Below are 23,357 nucleotides of genomic sequence, written 5' to 3' on the forward strand. Positions count from 1 at the left end.
GTTCCCCTCTTCGACCATCGCCCCAAACACATTCCCCGGCAACTACATCAAGGTCAACCGACTCTGCACAAAAGAACGGCCCCCCACTCGGCTAATCCGCAAAAAACGGAAGACATCAGCCAACACGAAATCGGATCGACGTTACCGCAATCTACCCCCGGCATCTTAGGATCCAGCATGCGTGATTCGATAGGGGATGCAACTGGTCCCTGGATTCGCGAAGGGCCACCAGATTTCTGGTTGGGTCGTGCTCTCGCTGGCAAATTTCTTCGGCGGCATCTTTTACACTCGATTTCCGTCTGGCTTTCGCCGATCGATCGATGTCCAGCCGGGCAGGAAAGACAGGATTTACGGGAGCACTTCCCTCCGCGTGACTCTCTCCAGGGAGAAGATCATTCTAACTCGCTTATCCGTATCGTCCCGACCGGATTCGACGGAGGAACCATTTTGAATCAGGCCCCCTCCCCCCGGTACCGGTACCGTTTCCTTCTCACCCCATTCGTCCCGCGACACGGTCGACCTTCTGAAATTCTCAACCCCCGAATCCTTATGGTGTTTGCTCGGCTGCAATTAACCCCTTGCTAAACCAATACTGGGAACTTTGGCTATTGCGATTTTGGTGGTTGAACGTGCAAAGTGCGATTATAAAATGAGATTAAAGGGTTCATAGCGAATCCTCGGGTGAACGTTGAAGAGTTGATACCGAAGAGGAGCCTTTGAGGATGTAGGCGACAGGGTAGAGACTCGACGAGGGACTAGGAGGGTAGAAGTTAGGTATCTACGGTAGAATGCGTGGGCCATTTACGGACTCCGTTGACGGGAAGTGTAAATCGGGACAGGAGAGGACAGTATAGAGTAGTACAGGACACGCGGAAATCCCAAAGGGAGCCGCCGCGCCGAGGTGTTCGAGGATAATACTCGAACGGAGTCGCCGTTGTGGCTAGATATCGACTTCGGAAGCCCACGCACGCGGGTAGGGGGCACGGGTTGCGGCGGGTCGGGGGCCGAGGGGCTGTGTCGAGAGGGAGCGAGCGAGAACCAGAGAGAAACCGACAGAGAAACTGAGAGAAAGAGAGGAGAGAGAGAGAAAGAGAGAGAAAGAGAGAGAGAGAGAGAGAGAGAGAGAGAGAGAGAGAGAGAGAGAGAGATACGGAACCGTTCATACATCCACGCGCCCCGCGATTGCGCGCGCGCGAGCGAACCCGTTTCGACGCATACAAACGCGATCCCGAACCCTCTCTCTTCTCTTCCTCTCTCCGACTCGCTCCGACTCTCTCGTTTTCTCTCGGCCTCTTCGTCGCTCCAAATGTGTGCATAGACACACCGCGAGCGTAACGGAGACCGAGCGTGGACTCCAGCTAGCTAGCTAACGAGCGAGCACGCTTTGCCCGCCCAACGAAAACCCCACCCTCGCTCATGGAAACCCCTCCCCCTCCTCGGAGGCTGACCGAATCCACAAGCGGGACGAGGAGGATCGAAATCTAGTAACGGGGATTAGACAGAGAGAAAGAGAGAGAGAGAGAGAGAGAGAGAAACGGTACTATAGAAGCGAGAAGACGAGAATCGCCAGATCCGAAGAATGAGAGAGCGCGCGATCAACAAGGGTGGGTAGTGAGAGAGACAGAGTCGAGTACAGAATGAGAAAGAGAGAGAGAGAGAGAGAGAGAGAGAGAGAGAGAGAGAGAGAGAGAGAGAGACTGTTCCAGAGGAAGAGGGAGAATTTTGCGAGGGTGGCGCCGCCGCGCAAAGCCTCGGCGGTTCCAGGCAGCGCGCCTGGCACCTCCACTGTCCTTTACCACCCTGTCCCGCCAGGTCCAAGCAGGCAGCCGCGAACTCTTCCGTCCGTTCGCAAAACGCACAAACGCCTCGGCGCGGTTCAGCGCGACGGACACCCTAACGAGGCCGAGTCTACGCGATCGTCTCTCGTCGTAAACGGCGCGTCCTTCGTCGACCCTTCTCCCCGCCCGCCCCCTCCCCACTGCACTCGACCCGCCCCACCCCTCGACCCCTGGTCCCGCCTGTCAGTCCTCGTTGTTCCTTTCGGTACCCCCTTCGCCTTTCACCCTCTCCCTCTCTCTCTGTGCCACCCCTACACACCCTGTTCACCCTCTACTCCCCTTGTTCAACCCCCCTGTTCACCGTGTACCCCCTCTATCCCGGTTTCGTCCTTTTCCGGTAACCAGGCGAGTCGTCTCGCGAGCACGCACGTCCGGCTCGGCGATTCAGAAACCTACGAAACGCGGGTAAACGTGGTCGTTCGAGAAGAGTGGATCATCGGGTACGTCGGCGCCGGTACATGTACGTTACGTCGCGTCGTCGACGGTCGGTAGCTGGTCGGTCGGTTGCGATCGAATTAACGGCCGCGTGGCTGTGTCTCTGTGCGCGGCAGTGTGGAACTCGAACCTCGAACGAGTCCTCTGATAGAATCAGACCAGTGCTCCTACCCCCACCCCCCTTTCTCTCTCTCTCTGTCTCTATCTTTCTCTCTCTGACCCAGACCTACCCCCTAAACAGAGATAGGTCTCCCTCTATCTCTTTATCTATCTCTGTGATAGAACAACCAGTGCTTCTATCCCCGCTTCTCTCTCTCTCTCTCTCTCTCTCTCTCTACCTACCCCCTGAAGAGAGACAGGTGTCGCTCCATCTCTTTATCTATCTATATCTATCCGCCCCTGTTTCGTCCTCGCTCGTCCACGCTTCCATCCCCGCGTTTTTGTTTTCGGCGCGACGCTCTCTGTTACCCTTCCTCATCCCTCCACTAGCTCTTCGTCTTGCTCCTCTTGGCTCTTGCTCTTGTTTCCCTTCTGAGGTGTGCTGCCGTCGATACCCGTAACGGTCGCGTGGTAGCGTCGACGGGTACGAAAGTGGACCCGTCTAGCGTTCTCGCGGGGTAGTCGCGGGTACGAGAGTGCGCGCGTGTTCATTCAGAGAGAAGAGACCACGAGAGGGAGAGAGAATGAGAGAAAGAGAGAAAGAGAGAGGGGGATACACGGAAAAGCTCGCGACTCGACGCGAAGGGGACCGAGGATGAAAAGAGAGAGCACGTCAGCCCTGGCTACCCGCCGCTAATCGAATCGACCGACCGCGTGGCAGTTCCAGAGTGGAGACCCTGGGTTACCAAACGCTGTCACCCTTTATATCCCCAAACCAGCCGACCAGTTTCTCGTTCCCACCCCGCTTCCTGTATCGGGAAGTCACGAGGAAGACAAGTCACCTAAAGGCGTCAACCTCATCGACTCCGCGAATCGAGGACGAGGACTATATCTCTCTTCCTCTCTCTCTCCCTCTCTCTCTCTCTCTCTCTCTCTATCTCTCTCTCTCTCCCTCGGTCCTCCTGGTCCCTCGAAATGAAATGATTGCGTGACGGTGCGCTTTATCGGTGTGCTACACCAACCAACCCCACCACCCTAAGCTTGCCTCTCCCCACCTTTCGGGGGCATCCTGTGCTCTCTCGTCCTTGAGGGAAGCCGCGTTCGAAATTGGTGGCGCGTCCTTGTTCGAGGTGGACTCGTCTGCCGCCGCGCCGTGCCGCGACGAAACGAGCGTGACCGGTTCGATATCCGCTGAGAACGCGGGCTGCTCCTGCTCTCTCTCTCTCTCTCTCCTCTCTCTCTCTCTCTCTCTCTCTCTCTCTCTCTCGCTCTCTCTCTTTGGTGTTCGAACGGTACCTCCTCCGCGCCGAATCCCGTCGCTTTCTGAACGCGCTCTCTCCCGAGAAAGAGAGAGCGACGCCGAAGGTCGCAACCGAAGCGCACGCGACCCACGCGGAGAGAGAGAACCTCGGAGAGGGCTCGTCGCCTCGAACGAGGCACACAGGACCTGGTGATCAGCTGACAGGGACCAGTGATCGCGCGGCTCGATACGCGGACACGCGTTACGCTTCGCGCCGAGAAAGTTAGAGACACGACGCGATCGTCTTTCCAGTTGTCAGAACCCCCAAACGGGTGTTGATCAATTGATCCTTGCTGGAAAGTAAGGAGAGAGACTAAGACTGTAGACAGACGCTGAGAGAGACTCCGATAGTGTGACGCTGATGGTGGCTAGTTTGCTAAATCCTGGGGACGTTGACGGTAGATAGGAGTCTGAAAGTATAGAGACGGTAATGTTCAAGGTGACCCTGACGCTGAGATTGACGCGGGTGACGTTGTTGGTCACTGATTTGCTAATCTCACGGGGACCTTGAAATCGGACACGAGTTCAGATGACAGACTGTAGATACGTACGCTAAGAGACTTGTAAAGTCGTTGGGACACTGCAAATGAGGATAGCTGTAGACAGACGCTGATGGTAACTCTGACGATGACTTGGTCGCAAAGACATGGGGTCGACGATGGCAGATAGGGGTTGGAGAGTATAGAGACTCTAAGCATCGCGGTGACTCTAAAATTACGGCTGACGGGGACTTGTCCTCTTTTGAAATCGTTGGGGTACCGAATGTACGGGGAACCGTGGGACTATAGATCGACGTGACGCTGATAGTCACGATGACGATGACTTGTTCTCTTTTGAAGACGTGGGAGCGTTGAAAGCGAACACGCGTTGGAGAGTGTAAAGACGCTAACGCTGGGAGAGACGCTGATTATGACTGACTCGGCCTCTTTTGAAACAGCTGAGACGTTGAAAGCAAACACTAGTCTACAGAGTACATAGAAGACAGTTAGGGTAACCGTGACGATAACTTGTTCTCTGTCTAAATCATCAGGGCGTTCGGAGCTGGCAGAAGTTAGACTATAGAGGCACGTCGCTGACGTTGAGGGTTACGCTGTTTTTTGAAGTCGCTAGAACGTTGAAAGCAAACACTAGTCGAGAAGTATAGCCGTGACAGTGACATGTTCTCCGTTGAAATCATTCGGTGTTGGTAGCTGACACAAGCCTTAGCACAGGGTGACGTTGACTATGACTGACTCGGTCTCTTTTGAACTAACTGAGCCGTTGAAAACGAGCACCGGTACAGAGAGTACACAGAGGCAGTGACTAGTTCTCTGTTGAAATCATCGGGACGTTGAAAACCGACACAACGGTGGCGGGTAGGGCGACGCTGACTAGTTCTCCTCGGCAGTCATCGTAGCTCAGTGTTTCCAGAACAGTGTCTCGGTACACATAGGACGGAGTAACGGGGTAACGGTGACGGCAACGTTGACGGCAACGTTGACGGTAACGTTGACGGTGACGGGTCGGCTCTCTCCTTGGAAGTCGTCGTTCCGCTGAAAGCCGACGCGACTGCGTGACGCCGCGCCGGACGCCCACGGTTCGCCAGTGAACGAGGGACCCGCTGTCGAACAGTCACGGTCATTCCATCCCTGCGACCGGTCTCCCCAGTCTCCCGATCGCTCGTCATCATCATCACCTATCTCTCTCTCTCTCTCTCTTTCTCTCTCTCTCTCTCTCTCCTTTCTTTCTCTCTTTCTCTCGCTCTCTTTCTCTTTACAACCCGGTGCTCCTCCTTCCCCGGGTCTGGGAGGAGGAAAGCTGTCTCTCGTCGACGTCGCGTAACGCCGTGTGGACTCGTCTGCTCTGACGAGATGACTCGTCGTCATAGTCATCGTCGTCCACCAACGTCCTCGTTCTACAGATCGAGTATTAACCGGACACCCAAACCGGAACCAACGCTGTGACCATGTTGCCGCTGATGTATCCGATGACGATCGGTCGTCAGATAACGATGTTGTTCATGATGATGTTGTTCATGATTCAAATCAGGACGATGAGAGTGCGCTAAAACTGTATATACATACATATGTATATATAAATATACAATACAATACATACATATGTATATTGTATAAAGTGAACTAGTGTGAGCATAAACTAAAGTGGATGAAAGGAATATTCGTAAGTGGCACACACACGTAACTAACACACACCACCGGCTGTCCTAGGACGTGCGTGGGACACACGGGGGTTCGTGGTAGTAAACGCAACATGCGGGAAGGTACAATAGTGCGGGCCGTCACGGCGATCTGCTGGGCCATCGCCAGTTAGCCACTGTACTTTTCTCTTCTCTATCTATCTAACCTTTTTGCGCCGTCTACGCGCCTATACACACTCACGTTCGACAGACAGATCACACGGAGAACACGCTTAGTTCCGGATACGGGGTGGAGCATGACGTGTAGATCATTTTGGTGTTCGTAGACCTTCTTAGAACCGTTCTGTGGAGTTCACGCCTTTACGGTCACAATCATCGCGGATGATCCCATCGAGAAATTCTGCTTCTAGTCTTTTTCGGATTTCGTATCTCTCTGGACGGACCGTCTGTGATGATTGATCGACGTGAAAGGCGTCATTTTGAATTTACGGTGTAGCGCTGACTCCTTGCACTCGAATGTCCCCCCACGAACCTAGTAAATCTAGTCGGCAACTCGGGTTTCCCTCTATAGGAACACTGGAAAAAATTATTAGCAATCATAGTTGTTTCCCAAAATCTGTGTCACTGAACTTTCGAGACAAATTCCATTTAAATAGGGCAGTTTTCTCAAGAAATGAGACATAAATGTTGCTGACAAAATTGCTGGCAGATAATGGGGTTTCCAGTGCAAAGGGTTGAAGCTAATGACTGTTTTTCGAGAGAGGCCCGCTTCAATTGCATATGTTTTAAGATTGACAGTGCTCTCTCGAGATGCAGACTGTAGTGTTCGATACCAAGGTTGTTTCGAGAGGTTTTACTAATTCGACCAGCAAGTTCTTAGACTAGTGTAAAAGTTTATTGTTGGATTGGTATTTTCGCTAAGTTGTTCGTTGCGGTTAGAATTGAAGTTACTGCAACGGTAGCGACAGTAGTTTGTTAATATTGGGTGGTGGAATGTCTGAGACGACTGAGGTTCAAGGAAGTGGTGGATAATGTATGGGACAGAGTATTCGGTGTTATGTAAGTCTTGCTAGTGTACCTTGCTCCACGAGCAGTCTGCTAAATCGAGAATATTGGACACTGTAACGCGATGTTAAAACTGTTTCCTAATTCGGTCTGACAATCGGTATGAATTATTGCACGTTTTCAGTTTTGTTGTTAGTGGAGCAAGCGAGAGTTACTTTTCCAAGCAAGATTTACGTTTTCCAAGCAAGATTTACGCTTTCCAGTGATATTTGACAGAGAATAGCGTTCCAGGATCGTGTTCAATTGTTTAAAGAAGTGTAAAATAATCCCTATTCACGGAGTATCAGAAACATCTCTCTTATTTTTAACTATACAAAAAAGTATCAGAGGAAAGCATGATTTGTTCCCAGGAGAGAAATAATATGACGACCCATTTTTCCTTAGATTTTCAATATTTCTTTAGATGAAATCATATTCTCAGCATTACGTAATAGCAAAAAGAAAGACTAATCTGTGACCCCAATGAGACTTTCAGTATCTGGGAAGTCTGAAAAAAATTTGGGGCAACTGTAAATCAAAATCTCGAATATTTATCTCCTCAAACTAAATCACCTTTCTTTCAACGTTTTTCATATTGTCAATTTCTTGCTACCGACAGACTAAACAAAATCTGTGATCCTAGGAAGAGCAATCTTTTGGAACTCGTAAAGTTGCTGCCAACAGAATAAATCAAAAGTCAGTGCGCTAAAGTTCAACGAAAGTGAAACTGGGGCAGAAATACCAGGTGGTCCCATAAGCAGTACAAATTTACGTTGCCAGTCTTTGAAATACAACCATTAACGTTTTAATTGTTCCTTCCTTACAATTTCTGTTTAATTTTCCGAAAGTATGGAAGCAAATCTGCATTATTTACTTATTATTAGTTTCATTATCTGGGTATCTAGGATTCGATGGAAAAATGTCTCAAATTTTCTCCAGTGTCTCTAACACTTTGAGTGCCACGTCTCCCAAAAATAAAAAAAAATATATAAATACACCAAAAATTGGAAGATTAAAATCTGCAAAATGCGAGAATCTTAACCTCAAATTTTCAATCTGCATTTCCCCGAATCAATTATTTCGACTTTCCAGAATTTTTGGGGTCGCCAACTTGTCTCTCAAAGTGTTGATCTAATCCATTATTAATTGTTGAAATCTCTTAGATAGACTTCGTTTCCATAGACTTGCTCCACCCTGTACACACAGTTGACACTATCGGCTCGTTCCGCGCGTCGATCGCAGCGCGTTTTTCTCGCGAATACTCTCGTCGAGCCTCGGCACGTTTTCGTCTTTGTTATCTCGCGGAAAAAAAGCGCGAAAACGACCCGTTGTCGACGTTGCCTCCATTATTCGGACCATCGTTCGAACGTTCCATTGTTCTCCGGCGACGAGTGTTTCTTCCGTTTCGTCGGCTTCCCCGTCAAAACCTTCTCACTTTCCGCGAAAGCTCCGCAGCCTTCTGTATCCGCCCCCTCCCCCGTATATCCGCTGTAACGCGGATAATTTATTCGACTAGTTGCGCTTTATGAATAATTATTCGAACGGTGTAATTGCGCGGCAGATCAATTAGCTGACACGGGACGAACCCTGCTGAGAAACGCTCTATTATCCTGGAAACGTTCGACTTCGACAGGTTAACCGTTGTTTCTATTCTCGACCTGTTCTCCGGAGGTATTTGTCAACCGTAGGATGCAATTAAGACACTGCATCGACAGTGTCGGTGCATCCTATTTTTCGGAAATTTTGTGGATTTGTTACGAACGTTTTTATTAAGTCTTTGTTTTGAATTTATTAGTTGCTTCTTAAGTGAATACTGACTACATTGTCGATACTAGGAGAGTATAAAAAATCACAAACGTAGTTCAAACATACACAAATAAGCTCGTAAAGTTCCATTGAAATGCAGCATTCAGTTTTCGAAACAAAAATTCCCAAACGGTGCCCTGAAAATGGGCCAAGAAATCGGGGCGTCTCCTTCATGCAATTCGTAAATGCATCCTCGATGAATAATAGCTGTCGCACTGACAATAGGAATATATAAAAATTCACAGACGTAGTTGAAACGTCCAAAAATGACTAACACAATGTTCCATTAAGAAGCAACGTTCAGTTTGCAAAATAAAAATTCCTCGAGTATACCCTGAAAATGGGCCAAGAAGTCAGAACATCCTGACGTCATTCATAACTGCTCCCTCGGTGAATAACAACTGCAGTATTAACAGTAGCAAAGTATAAAAAATCACAGATACAGTTGAAACGTACGGAAACAGTCCAACAAAGTTTCGCAAAGGTCCCTTGCTCGAATTTCCAAAAATAAAATGTTAAAAGCACGCGTTAGGCGCCAGAGGCTACTGGAACGAGAATAGCGTTTTAATCGAATCCGCGGCGGCGTTTCCTGCAACTTTTCGCAAATTCTGTAAAAACTCGCGTGAAATCTCGTCGGTCAGAACGCGACGTCGAAACCGCGTCAGTTCGTCGCGAAAAAATAAACTCTCGCCGAGGCTTTCTCGTCCGCGAACCGGTACGATGGCGGAGGCTCCATCGTTTCCCGTTATAAATAGCTTTTTATCGCGAAACCGGTGGGCTCGGGCCAACGAGAGGGTTCCCAGAAAAATGGCGAAAGTTTTCCGCGCCGGCCAGAGGCCGATCTGGTTCGAGAGCTGGTTGGCGAACTTTTCCTGGCAAAATTCCGGAATTATTTGCTCGGTTGGGTCCGCGGTCGCGAATCCAGCGGCTGCGCTGATTTCAAGGTTGATCTGTCGCGGAACGATGCCGACAGACACACACACATGTCCACCCATCCATCAGACACACGTAATTTACTCTCCACTAGTAGAGAAATTACTACTCTTTTTTACTTTCACTACGTTTCCGTTTCGATCTATCTGACAGTCTCTTTCTCTCGCCACTCTGTACCTTAGTACCGTATCTTTAGCCAGTATTTTTCGAACTTTTTTCTATCTCTATCTACTATCTCTCTATCTCTGTCTCTGTCTCTGTCTCTGTCTCTGTCTCTGTCTCTGTCTGTCTATTCTATCTCTTTCACTACTCGTCTCTCTCTATCTTCTCGCTCCTTCTCTCGTTCCGCCCCGCTTAAAATATAGACGACAGCTACGAGCTCGCCTCGGGACACGGAACTTACTTTTTCCACCAGCGGAGCTCGCAATGCTCGATCCTGGCAACGAAGAATCCTCGGTGCCGTGATAAGCCGTCAGACACGTGATTACGAATCTCTGGTTTTACGCGGAGGGTGCTCCGAGATCAATTAGGAGATTTTTGTGGGGGGAGGTCTAGGTTCGAGTTTATTTCAAGAATGCAAAGTGGGAACTTTTGTACTGACCTAATACAAATAGTCTGCACCAACTGCAGGAAAAAAGGGTCGAGTAGATCGGTGGAATGTACAGGGTGGGATCCTTGTCGCAGTGGTCGGGGATCTTTTATTTTCGTCGAGGTGGATCGATGATTCCGAGCACCGTGCGTCGTCCCGACGCGAGCACGTCGAATGATGAACGCGAGCACGGCGAATATAACAGGATCGAACGGTGCAGGGCGTCGGGTTCAATGCATCCCCGATGAGATCCTTTCAACGCCTAAGAACAGATGTCTCTTGACAAGCGATTCCAGCCTCGGCCGTGAAATGCTCGAAACCGGTCGCGGCACTCTCCGGACGCTTCGTTTTTCCGAAGCGAGTCTCGCGGTCTGTAAAGTGGCCAGATTCCGTGCCAGAGAACGTTCGAGCGCAAACAATTCGATCACCGGCAAAGTCGAACGGTCTTATCGAATGCACGAGTATATCGCCGGATATTGGAATTCTAATCAGATCTTTGTCGCCTTTGTGCTCGACCCCGCGAAGCTGTATTATCCCGCGAAGAAAGTACTTTTCCGGTTTTCTTTCCATATTGGAAGTTGTTCGCTCACTGCATAGTAACACAAAAGTGCCCTGAACGGTGTAATGTTAGTCATGGAAACGGGAGGAATGTAAATTCCAAGTGCATCTGACTCGATCGAGAGTGAGTATCGCGAGTAGTTTGTAGCCATCGCTCGTTTCGATCGGAGTCAGTCGATCCGTGCGGAATCGCTCGTTGTTAAGATCGATATCGGAGATTCTGATCAAAATGAACTGCAGTATGACTTGGTACAAGCATAATTAGGGAGGGTTTAAGTCATCGCTTTGCTTAATTTAAATTTGTTCACAAACTACGGGCTTTCGAACGTTACAATTCTAGCAGAAATTTTTCCCTAGGACAAGCTACACTCTCGAATTTTTATCTCGGAAACTACTTATCCGATCGAGTTGATTCTTTTTTTGTTCGAACCGCGAGAGATCGATCTACAATGATAATATTTTTTCACTGAAAACTCAAGGGTTCTGATTTTATAAATAAATGGTGACTCAAACCTTTCTGAAATTGATGTACAGGACATCGAGGTGTGGTTTTTAAGGGAATTTTGGATATTGATGGGACAAGGAGCGATCGTTTGACGGATCGATCGAGGTAGACGACGTATCGTCGGACCCGTCAGACCCGCGTCAGCCCGACGTCGAATGTTAGCCGTCGCCGCGACGAGCCCCGCGGCGCGTCGTCGTCGAAGATAGTTTAAGCGGGGTCCCGGCCTCTCTTTTTCTCTCTCCGTCCGTCTGTCTGTCTCTAGTTACCACTCTATAGCTATGTTCTGTCACCGCATGCGAAACTAGAGGACTCACCGCTCCGGACTGCCCCCTCTGCGAAAAAGCGAGAAAGAGGCCGCCTCCATGCAACATGCAGATGATCCTGGTTGCTGGCGGGTGAGTCCACCATAGTATCCCAACGAGCGCACTGTCTGACCGCACGTGTTATCTTCATGTGTCCCCCTATTCCCCTTGACCACCTCCTTGTCGCCAGGGCTTGAAACATCCCCGAAAACCACTGATAAAAATCACTATTCAAAATTGCGCCACAAAGGTGCCGATCGGAAAAGCTGAGTAACCCTTTGCGGACGAGGAAGAAATATTAAAAATATTTTTCCCATCTGACTGAATCGTGCATCACTGGTTTGTCTTCAAAGGGTTAATAACATTCAGATTGCTATATCGAATTAGAATAATTTTGTAATAGTATTCAAGCCCTGTTTTCTCCATACACGCCGTGTCCTGGCTGATCTAATCGCCGTTTGTCGCCAACGCTGCCGCAAATTCTCACCTGTCGATTTTACAACGATCCGCCGATCTTGCCAGGCTTGCCTGCGTTTTTGTCGTCTGTCTGTCCATTTGTCTGTCTCTGTCTGTTTGTCCGTTTGTGTGCAGCATCTGTGTGTGTGTGTGTGTGTCGGTGTATGCTCCTTTCCCGTTCGTTCTACAGCGTCTACGATTTTAACCAGAGCGAAACTGTTGCTCGATAGAAATAATGCCAGGTGACTTTTGAGTAATCAGATGGTTAAACACGAACAAGAATTTATTGTATGTTTGTACGCAATATTACATTTATTATTATATATGCACTGTCTTTTCTCGAGGAAAGATTTTTCAGCTTGTACAGCTTAACGTTATTGTGTGTTTTCCTAACAGTTTTCGGTGGATATGCTAAACTACTTTTACGTTTTCAGCTCTTGCTACATTTTACCGAGGGGAGTTTAGTGAAATTATTGTGGAACTTTTAATTATTGTTTTCTCGTACCACGAAATGTCACAGCGAAACCTTTTCGAGCAAAAATCTGCTGACATACTTTTACGGTTCAAGGTTACGGAATTTGCTCAAGGGACTTCTATCGAAGTTTCATGCTTGCGATTACTGGTTTCTTGGACCAGGAAATGTCGCGATGGAACCGTTCCAAAAATTCTGTAAAGATTCCCGAAAACACGTTCAAGCATACGGATTCTATAAAATTCATTATTTAACAGAGCTTACATATGCTCTCCACTATACGATTCGAGCCTGATAAAAATGACCATAAAATAAAACATTCATAAAGGAACATCGAAGCTTCGCAAAAATGTATCCTATCACGGTCCTCGTTGAAATTGAAAAAGCACGGGCAAGTATAAAATGCACTCCAATATATCGAAAAAAATTGCGCTGCTTCGTTCAGAAAATTTTGCTGAAAAAATCACCGGTTTCGACGAGGGGAAAAAATCACGAAGCAACTTGGGAAACGAAGCTCTCGTAAAAGCGAGTAAAGCTTTGTGCAACGATAACGTCATCGCTCGAAAGTGAAACGGTGAAATCGAATATGGTGACTACAGTGATTTCTGTACCGTACAGATACCGGTTCCGATAGAAGGATCAAGGGTGTCTCTGATTCAGCTTCGTTTCGGCAAATAAATCACGCGGGGCGTGTAAATTCGCGTGAATAGCCTATCGACAACAGCACGGTGTTCCTTGCATTATGCAAATTAGTTGGCGAAGATCGATAACACCGTAACGCTATCATCGTTTGCAAACGCGAGCGCAAACAGGAACGGTGCGCGATCGTAGGTCGAGCAAGTCCTGCTCGATATCGCCTCTGCTGCAGCCTCTCGGCAAATAAAGTACAAATTCGCGATCTTCGTCGATTGTAATTTCCTGCGACTCGCTAACCTTGCCAATTCCGATCCCCTATCGAACACCGTGTATTTCCGTTCCGTGCAATTATTACACCAGCGAAGATCATCTCTTTATGTGTACAGGAAATACATGTGCGAACCGTGTAGATGGATCGATCACGTTTTTTCGACAAAGTTAGGGTGTTTGTTAAAAATGTAATGACAGTATGGTGTAGTGCGTGCGAAATAAGGGGGGGTTTAAGTCATCGCTTTTCTGATTTCGAATTTGTTCACAGAATACAGGCTTTTGAATTTTATAATTAACGTGCCGCAGTCTTGAATTTTTCTGTCGGAAACTACTTGTCCGATCCAGTCGACTCCTTTCTTATTCGATCGAGGAATGTTCAGTGTAGGAATATTTTTCGGCGACATAATCGCAGATTTTGCGAAGGGGTTTCAGGTCGAGCTAGAAAGATCGAGGAATCATTTTCTTTCTCGGCTCGGCTCCCTCGACGGGTATTATTCCGGGCTGCGATATCTGGGAACCCACTGGAGCCCCTCGTTCCCCGTTTGCCCGATGCGTTAAGAAGGGGAATCCATTCGGGAAAGTTCCGCTAAGAGGCAGAATCCGTTCAATTTGCGTTCGCGAGCTTCTCCCAGCGGCGAAACGTTGGAAAACTCTCTGCGAGAAAGAAAGTCGAGAAGTTTCAAGGAGAGAGGAATCGGAACTTACGCCCGTGATTTTTTTTTCCCCTCTCTTATTCGCTGGAACACAGTCCCTGCGCCGCGCTGCGCTGGGTTATGCAACCCCGAAACGCTGTACCCGACCGCCATTTGTTCGCGGCCGTCGGGAATTTAGGGTTGCGAAAAAGACTGGCAGTAAATGTGCGATCTAAATCGACGTACGTCAATATTTCGACGTACAAATATCAATAATGGGACGTAATAGTACGTGCACTATACAATTCCTAATACATTGAAATAACTTTAGAATGGGGTTAATATTCTGAGAGTGATGGTTGGAGAAGGCGAATAAAAGTAAAATAAAACGTAATAAAAATAAAAACTCGCGAATGGTCTATTATTAAGCGATCCACTTGTAACTGTCTGTAGCAATATTTTTCGGCAAAAATTTTTGCACGGCGGCGATCAATTTTCCGATAGCTCTGACAGAAGTCTATTCCATCGAGAAACATTCGGAACCAGATTTGCGGGTCGAATGAGCGGTTAAACCATCGGAGCTCTTTCAACACGGCACGATAACAGATTCAGCGAGTTTGTAACGCGAGCTGGAAGGGGGTGAGTTATGGAAAATCCAGAAAGGTTAACACGAGTCGCAGGAAATCCCCGCAGGATTAATATCCGGGACAGTCGGGGATCGGCGGAGAGGGGCAGGGGACAGCTACGTATTGCAGAAAGATTCGAGCGTTTCGCGAAACGGAACCGGAATCGCGTAAACGTCCTGGCGAGAGCTTGTTTGCTCGCAATGGACTTTCTCTCTCTCTCTCTCTCTCTCCCTCTCTCCCTCTCTCTGTCTCGCTCCCTCCCTCTGTCTCTGCCATTTGAAATTCAGATCAAGCGAAGTTAAAGGACAGCGTCGCGAGACTCGTGACACACAATTTACCCCCGACTCTCTGTTGCGTAACGTTGCTAATAATACTATTAATAAGAACGATTAATGCGTCGCGTGCCGTTCGATATTGCGCGACGCTGTTATCGCGGGTAAACCTGCCGCGATAAATACTATAAATGTCTGTTTCCTTCGTGACTAATGAGAAGAGTGGAAGAAACGACAAATAATTGACGGTCGAGACGTTGCATTGTGAGTCAGCTATTCATTGTATCCGATATAATCAATGTACTTAAGTAACGAGCTAATATAAACGAACAACCGCGTAGGAACGAAAGAAAGACAAATAGTTGTTGATCGAGATGTAATATTCTTGTGCAGAAAATTATTATATCGAACGTAGGAGAGGTAAATCGATTAATAAAAACGAAGTGGACAAGTCTATTTATTTTATCGGATATGATAAATAGATTTGTATGGGAAATAACATTTCCGAGACACGAAAAATAATGCTACAGCATTTTGATATTCTTTAAATGTCTTTTCTATTTTATGTTTGAACATTCTTATTGTAAAAGCATAAATTGAATTGAGGACATAATGTATAGAAATGAAACGCAGAATCTTTATAAAATGTATAAATAGTTGAACACAGCGTAGATCGTATTTCACGATCGATGGAATATTTCAAAATTAATCTCGTCCATTGAATGTTCGATGTTATGAATTTATTATGGGCATCGGTTAGGATGATCCGAAGCAAATACTATATCCGTAAAACGATTAAACCTGCAGCTTTATTAATTATTTTACCTTGCTCTAGCTGGTCCAACGAAAAGTATAGCAACGATATTCGAAGCACGTGTAATTAAAGCATGATCGTATAGAGAGATTTTCGATGAATGGAATATTTCATAATGAATCGCAGCTTCATTAATTGTTTTATTCCGTTCTGTCTAACAAGTACAGGAACGAAATAGAAAATCTTTAGGAAACGTATAAATAGATGATCGTACAGAGAGATTTATGATGGACGTAACTCTTCATAATTAATCTCCGTTGGTTAGGTCGGCTCGACGCCGTTCTTGACACCGATTAAAACGAACGTGCTATTTTCTTTCGGGTTTTATTTCCCGTGAATAGCCTTGATCCGCGAATAGCCCACAAAAGCCGAAAATTCGTGTAACCCGGCGCCGATTAAATTTAACTTTCGCAGGGATGGCAATTAATCCCCGGGTGCATCGAAATTCATTCTACCGTTCGCGGGATTTAATGGAACCGACGCGACGCCGACGCCGACGCCAGCGAACGAAATTACGCTTAAACGGGCACAAATAAAGTCGATCGAACGCTGGCCCAATAAATGTCGCGAAGATCGTCGAGTAAATACGCGAACCGTTCGCATAGTTTTCGCACAAATCGCCCCAGTTGCATTGCGAAAGCCTTCGCAACCAAGCAACACTCCTAACGTTCTCAAAACACGAAACCATAAAACACAATGGTACTAAACGCTGGGCAAAATGTTGACCATGGACACAACAATGCACCTAATTAGTTGAAGAATGTAATAAGTAGACTGTGTGATTCTTTTTTTAATAATTCTAATAGGCTTTTATTATCATGATTTAAACCTATCCCCTTGTGTCATAAATCTCCTAATTAATCATGGTGTAATCGAATGTAATAGACATGTCGAAAAATAGGGTATTTCTGGGGAAACAAAAATTCGAATTTTTCGCTCTACAATTTTCCTTCGCTGTACGCTGAAGTTCCTGATAATTGAATTAATTTGCACAGCTCAGAAAATGTTCACTCGCAACGCAGCACAGTGATCAAGAGCAAAAGCAAACACGTTAAAACTGGCGGAAGCAGTCGAGGATCGAATCGTTTGGGTAAATGGTATCGATGCGCCGTTATATGAATCAAATTGAAGACTCCCCGTCCCTCCGATGGAAAAAATAATGACGCCAGGAGCCGATGTTCATGTATATTTCATCGGCCATTGGAAACGGGAATAAAGCGGTGCGCGTTGCACCTGCACCCGCAATGGAATTCATATTAAAGTCCAGATCGGTTTCGTTGCCTCACCGCGCCGCGGCGAGAAACTTTTTAATAAAATCGCTCCGGTGCTCGTTGCACCGAGCGCTGCTGTCTAATTCGAAATGCTACCGGTTGTTTCTGTTGCGAATGAGAAATTACGACGATGAATCATAATGCGCATTGTCCGACTTCGTCACCGAGAATTCTACGAATTTTTTTTTATTCATTCCGATCTCGACCGATGCATGTTCACATTGCACGTGTATGCATGCAAACGTGAGAAACTCACTTTTTCTCATTGACAAAGAAGGTTTGGGTAAAAATAAAATACAGGTTAGTGAAAGAATGCAAAATTAGGTGGGGTTTAAGTCATCGCTTTGCCGATTTCGCATTTGTTTATAAAATACCAGCCCCCGAATATTGCGGTTTTTATCATCCGAAATACCCGTTGACTTCTCGTTTATAAGAAGGACAGGCTTCGGTTATGAATTTTGATCTCGAAAACTACTGGTCGGATCGAGTTGATTCTTTTTTTATTCGAACCGGGAAAGTTTGATCCACAACAGCAATATTTTGTTGCATTGCCAAAGCAATAACTTGACAGCGGAAATTTTAAACAAACTTTCTTTTTACTCGAGAGAAATTCTCCTCTCGTAAATTTCTTCTTGACGATCTCAGAAATAAAAGCGCATGTGAAATAGTTAACAGCTAATAGCAGCCCTTTCGGCAATTAATTGCAGAGTCTGAAACAACGTGAGAACGATTTCCTCGGAAAAATTTGCTCGTTTCGGGGATTAATTAATTTTTGCAGGAATCTCATCGAAGCAGGGGGACCGTTGTTTGGACGGGTGATCGAGACTGTTAATATTTCCGTCTGTTTGCTCCGGATCCACAAATGAACGCTCGGGTTTTTCGATCCGCGGCCCGTTCGACCCTCGAATTAAAACGCACCGCCCCCGCAGCACTTCTCGCGTCCAGCGAGAACTTCCACCTCCTCCTCGAGGGAAGTCAGGGGTTAATTTGTTTGCGAACCAACATTCCGCGCAAACAAACTTTTCAGGCTGGCTCTTTGACTTGCGTCGAAATCCACGGGAAATCGACTGGTTGCCCAGTTCTCGGCGATGAAACAACCTGATCGGAGCTTCCTGCGACTTTGGATCGCTCTGGTTAATACAGTTTCTCTGATCGATTGACATCTGCGACGTTCCAGCCCTCGGGATCTAGATTCTAGAATTTGCAACTCGAAGCAAAAAGGACGTTCCTGGTATCCTTATAATTGGTCCTGTTTGATTCTTCTTGAGGACACTCAACACCTTTCAAAATAAGCTAAGATCGTCCGAAGTTTTTTAAAAAGTTCCAGTATGTGAAATTTCATGAATTTTTCCGGAAACTATAATTTCCACCGCATGAAATGAAGTGTCTTTCGAATACGATTTAAATAATTTCTGCGACGGGCAAAATTCGAATAACAGTGGTGACGACATCTTTTCGCTTCCGGTTACCATACAGCATGGAAAATCACACGACCGATCGCGGAAAAACAACGCGGGCTTTCCCCGTGTCCAGAGGCGTGCGTCACGATACGTAACATCCCACCCCCGCAGCCCTAATTGCACTCTCGCTGGCGGTATGCCGGACGAGTGTGCCGAGCCGAGCGGAGCCGTTCACCATCCACGAATGATTCTATGAATTCCCATTAGACATGTTTGTCACGCGATCCTGCCACGCTAACGGCGTGTTCCGCCTCGGTGTATTACCTCTGCGAATTATACCGGTTCCTAGTCTATTTTCCGCCCCGTTCTCGAGCCGGTACCGTAACCGGTCCTTCGCGATTATCTGGGCCCGATCCATCAAATTAGGCGAATTCTTTTTAGAGCGAACGATAAGACGGAGGAGGATTCGATATGAGATCGCGGTTAGAACGCTTTAGGAACCTGAAATTCCGGCGTGTGCAAGCCACGGGCCTGTAATCGGCGATGACGTGGCCGGAACGCCGTAATATTCGTACCTCGGTCACGGTAACGGATGATCAAAGCCGTGATTAATTACTACAAATTGCGACTTAGCGTTCCCGCGCCAAGCAACCATGCGAATCGAGCCCCGCTTGCGATCAGGCTGGATGCAATCCTGGAAACGGTAAAACCTGTTCTTTTACGTAGCTCCGAGCATAATCCAACGATAATCTCTCATGGTAGGACGCCTTACGGGAGCAAAACTGTTTAAACTAATTGAAAATTATTTTTGCGATTCAAACCACCGTGGATTGGAAGATTAAAGTCTCCCCGGTTTTTCTTTTCCGTTTTATTCCGAAGAAACGATCTCTATTCTTCCAAGCTGTTACGTTTGGAAAGAAAAAGATGAAAAATGCAACGCATTGCGCTCGGTTGGAAACTTTTGTACATCGGTGTACCGTCTTAAAGCGCCACCCTGTATAGGAGGAAACGCCGTTCGCGGGAATTACTATCGGAAACAATGAGGAAATTTCGCGCAACACTGGCAGACGATTCCGCGCAAAGATCCGGGAGAAACGCAGCGTGCTCTGCACCGGGTGGCTCGGCAACAAAAGAGCGAAACGATCGTTTGTCGCGCGGCTCGTTGCGCCCCTGCAACAAAGAAAACGAAGATCGTATCGAGTCGGCCATTGAAATCGCTGAACAGAACCGTATGAAATTTCGATCGAACGGCGCGGCGCGGCACGGCGGAATGGTTCGCCGCGCGAACACTCATTCCCGTTTCTGATTGCTTCTTGTTCGCACATAAATGACCCGATCCCGTCGGAATCATCAAGCGCCGTTCTTTCAAAACATAAAACGGAACCGACCAACTGTTTTTCTGCCCATTCTTGCTCGGTATTATATCCGCGATTTTTTCTTGCGATTCTATGTACACTTCGAATGAAAAGTGACCCAATTTCGAATGATTTTATGAAACTGAAAAAATTTTCTTCACGAGTGAAACCACCACGGATCTGAAGATTGAAGCCTCCTCGTTCCAACTAGATCGTGAAATTGGATCTACGATTTTTCGTGGCCACGCTGTCGAGAGGTAACGACGGTAAAATCGCGACGCGTCATTCGTACCGAAAAGAGAACAAAAGAGACGTTCCGCCCGCAATGCGATACTAAAAACGATAAAGAAAGGTACGAATTATGTCCGTGGCAGCGAGATGTCTCCGGCAAGACTCACACACACACACACACACACACACACTCTCGCGATTCTTATCCTTTTATTCAATTCCGAGCGACTCATACCCATGAAACCCGCGTGTACACGTTCCGGCTCTGAAAAGGGACAGCCTCGTTAAGATCCGCGTTTAAATGAAACCAATTAGAAGGTGGCTGTCGCGTTCGTTTTGCCCACGAGTCTCGCATTCTAAACGAACTGTGGTTCGAAGGGCTCGCGATAAAGTCCCTCGGAGGGCTAAAGAATCGTTGACAGCGCACGCAGCGTGAATTTGATCGACCCAGTTCTTCACGACGCTGTCACACGACAGCCTCCCCCGGTTTTCAAATTAATGAAACGGGGACAGTTTGTTTGCGTTGCTCGTGGCTGCGGTTCCGTGAATGGCGTCGGCGTATTATGTCTACCAGTTATTACTAATTACAAGATAATTGCAACTCCGGGAGTTCGAGCCAAGTTTCTCGGCCGTGTTTCTGGATTCTGCGTGTGAACGCGAGGATGGATCGACGATGGCTGACGGCTGCTGACGGCGCGGCGGCGCGCTGACAATCAGCCCACGATGTGTACACAACGCTAAAAACCACCCACTGAATAATTACCTCTGAACTAATTCGATTTCCCGAGAAAGTCGCCGCGTCGACGCTGTCCCGCCAACTTCAAACGTTGTTCAAACATACTTAAACGGTTACACGGCTGTCAATCTATATATCCTTGTACTCGCGAGAGTATACAGAATTTTTTTCGTGTAACAAACATTTGCGTCGCTTCTGCCGTTGAAGCGCAAGAAATTCTTCAAGTTGAAAATTTCTCGTATTCTCTCCAATTATTGGCAATATTCGACTTCTGATGGTACTGTGAACCGCTGGCGCAGAATTTCTGCCAGATTTTTGTTCAGAAACTGACAAATTACATCAAAGTCAGAAATAGAGAAATTGGTTTCGAAAGTCAAATCACCTGCTTTTGTTGTCGAAAAGTAAAAAATTGTCGGAGCCGGAGGCTCCGGTTTTCCTTCGGAATTAATTTCCTAGCAAGCCGACAGCGACGAGGAAGAACAGTTCTTGCAATGTCTACAAGAAGCACTTATTGATTATCGGTGGGCAAACAGAAAGGTTGAAATTTGTTGGACTGGGTAATGGGAACGGTATCCGGATAGGCGTCGACCGCCATACTTGTCTGCGACACGTGCAGCCGGACGTGACAAATTCCAGCACGCGTTCGCCCTTGCTATCCGCTCCGATATTTCACCCCACTCTGATCGTATGCCAAGAACAGGCCGGCGAACGGCCGCAAAACAATGCTATTGTCCCAAGGAAACGAACTGTGTTTCGTTCGGACAAATGGTGCGTAGAAGCCACGGGTTCATTGATGGCCTACGCCAATCGAACGTTCTCCTATCGTAGCGAGAAATTCATTGACGACAACACAGGGCAGAGAAGCCCAAACAATATTTATTTACAGTCAGAAGGTTCATTAAACAGCTCCACAGTCCTTTGAAAATTGATTATCCGATTGTTAGACATCGAGTAAGGCTTCGGTTTTTCTTGGAAGCTTTGCGAAGATTCAAACGCTTCCACAGGATTCAAAAATTTTTTCCCCTCATTCCAAATACTACGAATTCGAAGATTGAAGTCTCCCCTTTGCAATGACCGTTTAAATGTAGTTGTACGATTTTTTCTTACGATTTTATAGCACTTTGAGCGAGAAGATAGCGTTGGAACAATAAAAGAACAGTTTCGATGACGCGAAATTCGAGGAGCGCGAAATCGCAGGTGACGGTACAGCGCAGACAATAACCATCTTGAGCATGGTCGCACAGTGACGCCCGTCCCGTCACGGATCATTGTCCCGATCAAAGGACCGGTTGACAACAATGTTCCGAGGTGGCGCGTTCGGCGCGACAATGGGGGCATGCTTTCGCCATCCGACGTGTAAATTCGTCGAGGTGGTTTGGCGAGATAAGCGGCGACCCCCTCTCCTCTCTCCGCGCGGATAAACCGCGCGACACAAAAATGGCTATCACTCGGGGGCAAGATGGAATCGGGCGCGCACGTTTCCCGGGAGGGAAAGTTATTCCGAGGCGCTTAGCCCGCTGATTGCCTGGAAAAAATTCTAGAAAAGCTTCGAGCGGAACACGCGCGATTAAGCCGGCCCGCCGGCCCGATAAAAGCGTGGACACGACGATTCCGTGTAATTAGGCGAACGATCGCGCGAGCATCTCGAGCGTATCGCGAGCTCGCAGCCGATTTAGTTGGTTAGCTTGTGCCTTTATTTGTCTCGCTTTTCCTCCTCGATGCGAGTGATTTTGTTGGAAACAACACACCATATACCGTAGCACACGCGAGATCGGAGCGAGTTTATGTCATCACTTTGCTGATTTGGAAATGGTTCGCAATATATAGGCCTTTCGGTATTCACAGACGCCGAGCGCACTTGCGAATTTTTCTCACGGAAACTACTTGTCCGATCGAGTTGAATCCTTTTTTATTGCGACCAGCAGAGCATAAAGTTTGTTTCGAGATTTTTGTTTAGTCGCGAACTTCATTTTTTAGCCTCTACAATTTTAAGTGCGCTGAAAGGTTCTTCACTTTGTCCATTTTCCTTCGGGGGGAGGAAGACTTATTTTGTAAATTTCTCTTTGAGCAGCGTGCTTGAAAATTTAAAAAAGATACGATCCTCTTCTTTCAGGTCTCTCCTGGAAGATGAGCTTCGATTCGTGTCGCTGTCTGTAAAATTACCGTCGCAAAGACCCGGCAAAGGTCGCGTGCGCCCTACATCGATTTTAAGACGATTTCGCGAGCTCGAAACGAAAACGACCACGCTTCACGGACCGTGGGCCTTCTGAAAACTCTGCAATTGTCATTTCATCGATTCGCCTGATCTCCCGGCCTTACGCCTTTCAATATTTCCGTGACCCAGCGTTTTCAATTTCTTTCGCCGCCTATGCGACGCGCATTGGTTTCCTTCGCTCGATTTCGAACGTCTGTCATTTCTCTGTTCATTTCCGCGTTGTGAATGCTGGATGGGATATCACGGAGTTTCGGAAATGATCGCTGACTCGCGTATATTAAGGCGGATTTTATTAAAATCGTAACTGACGCGACCGGCCCACGGTGTTGGAAAAAGCGCTCCATTCTTTCTCCACTGTATAGCTGCACGGTATAAGTATACTGTGTATAGTGGGACAGGGATTTTCAATATTTCAGTGAACTGTA

The 23,357-nt window shown here is 47.2% G+C and overlaps 1 protein-coding gene across 8 annotated transcripts in view; it reads left to right on the plus strand.

Moving 5' to 3' along the window:
- Shaker (potassium voltage-gated channel protein Shaker) overlaps positions 1 to 23,357 on the plus strand; it is a 267,533-nt gene that overhangs the window by 104,970 nt on the left and 139,206 nt on the right. Inside the window, exon 1 of one of the 8 annotated variants that reach the window (XM_076793395.1) lies at positions 11,599 to 11,639. The exons of the other annotated variants lie outside the window; for them this stretch is intronic. Within the exon in view, the coding sequence (XP_076649510.1) occupies positions 11,614 to 11,639 (26 nt within the window). The 5' untranslated portion in view covers positions 11,599 to 11,613. Of the gene's footprint in view, positions 1 to 11,598; positions 11,640 to 23,357 lie in introns of those variants that run through there. 8 annotated transcript variants of the gene reach the window in all.

This window comes from Halictus rubicundus, chromosome 9, assembly GCF_050948215.1.
Source record: "Halictus rubicundus isolate RS-2024b chromosome 9, iyHalRubi1_principal, whole genome shotgun sequence".
Lineage (NCBI taxonomy): Eukaryota > Metazoa > Arthropoda > Insecta > Hymenoptera > Halictidae > Halictus > Halictus rubicundus.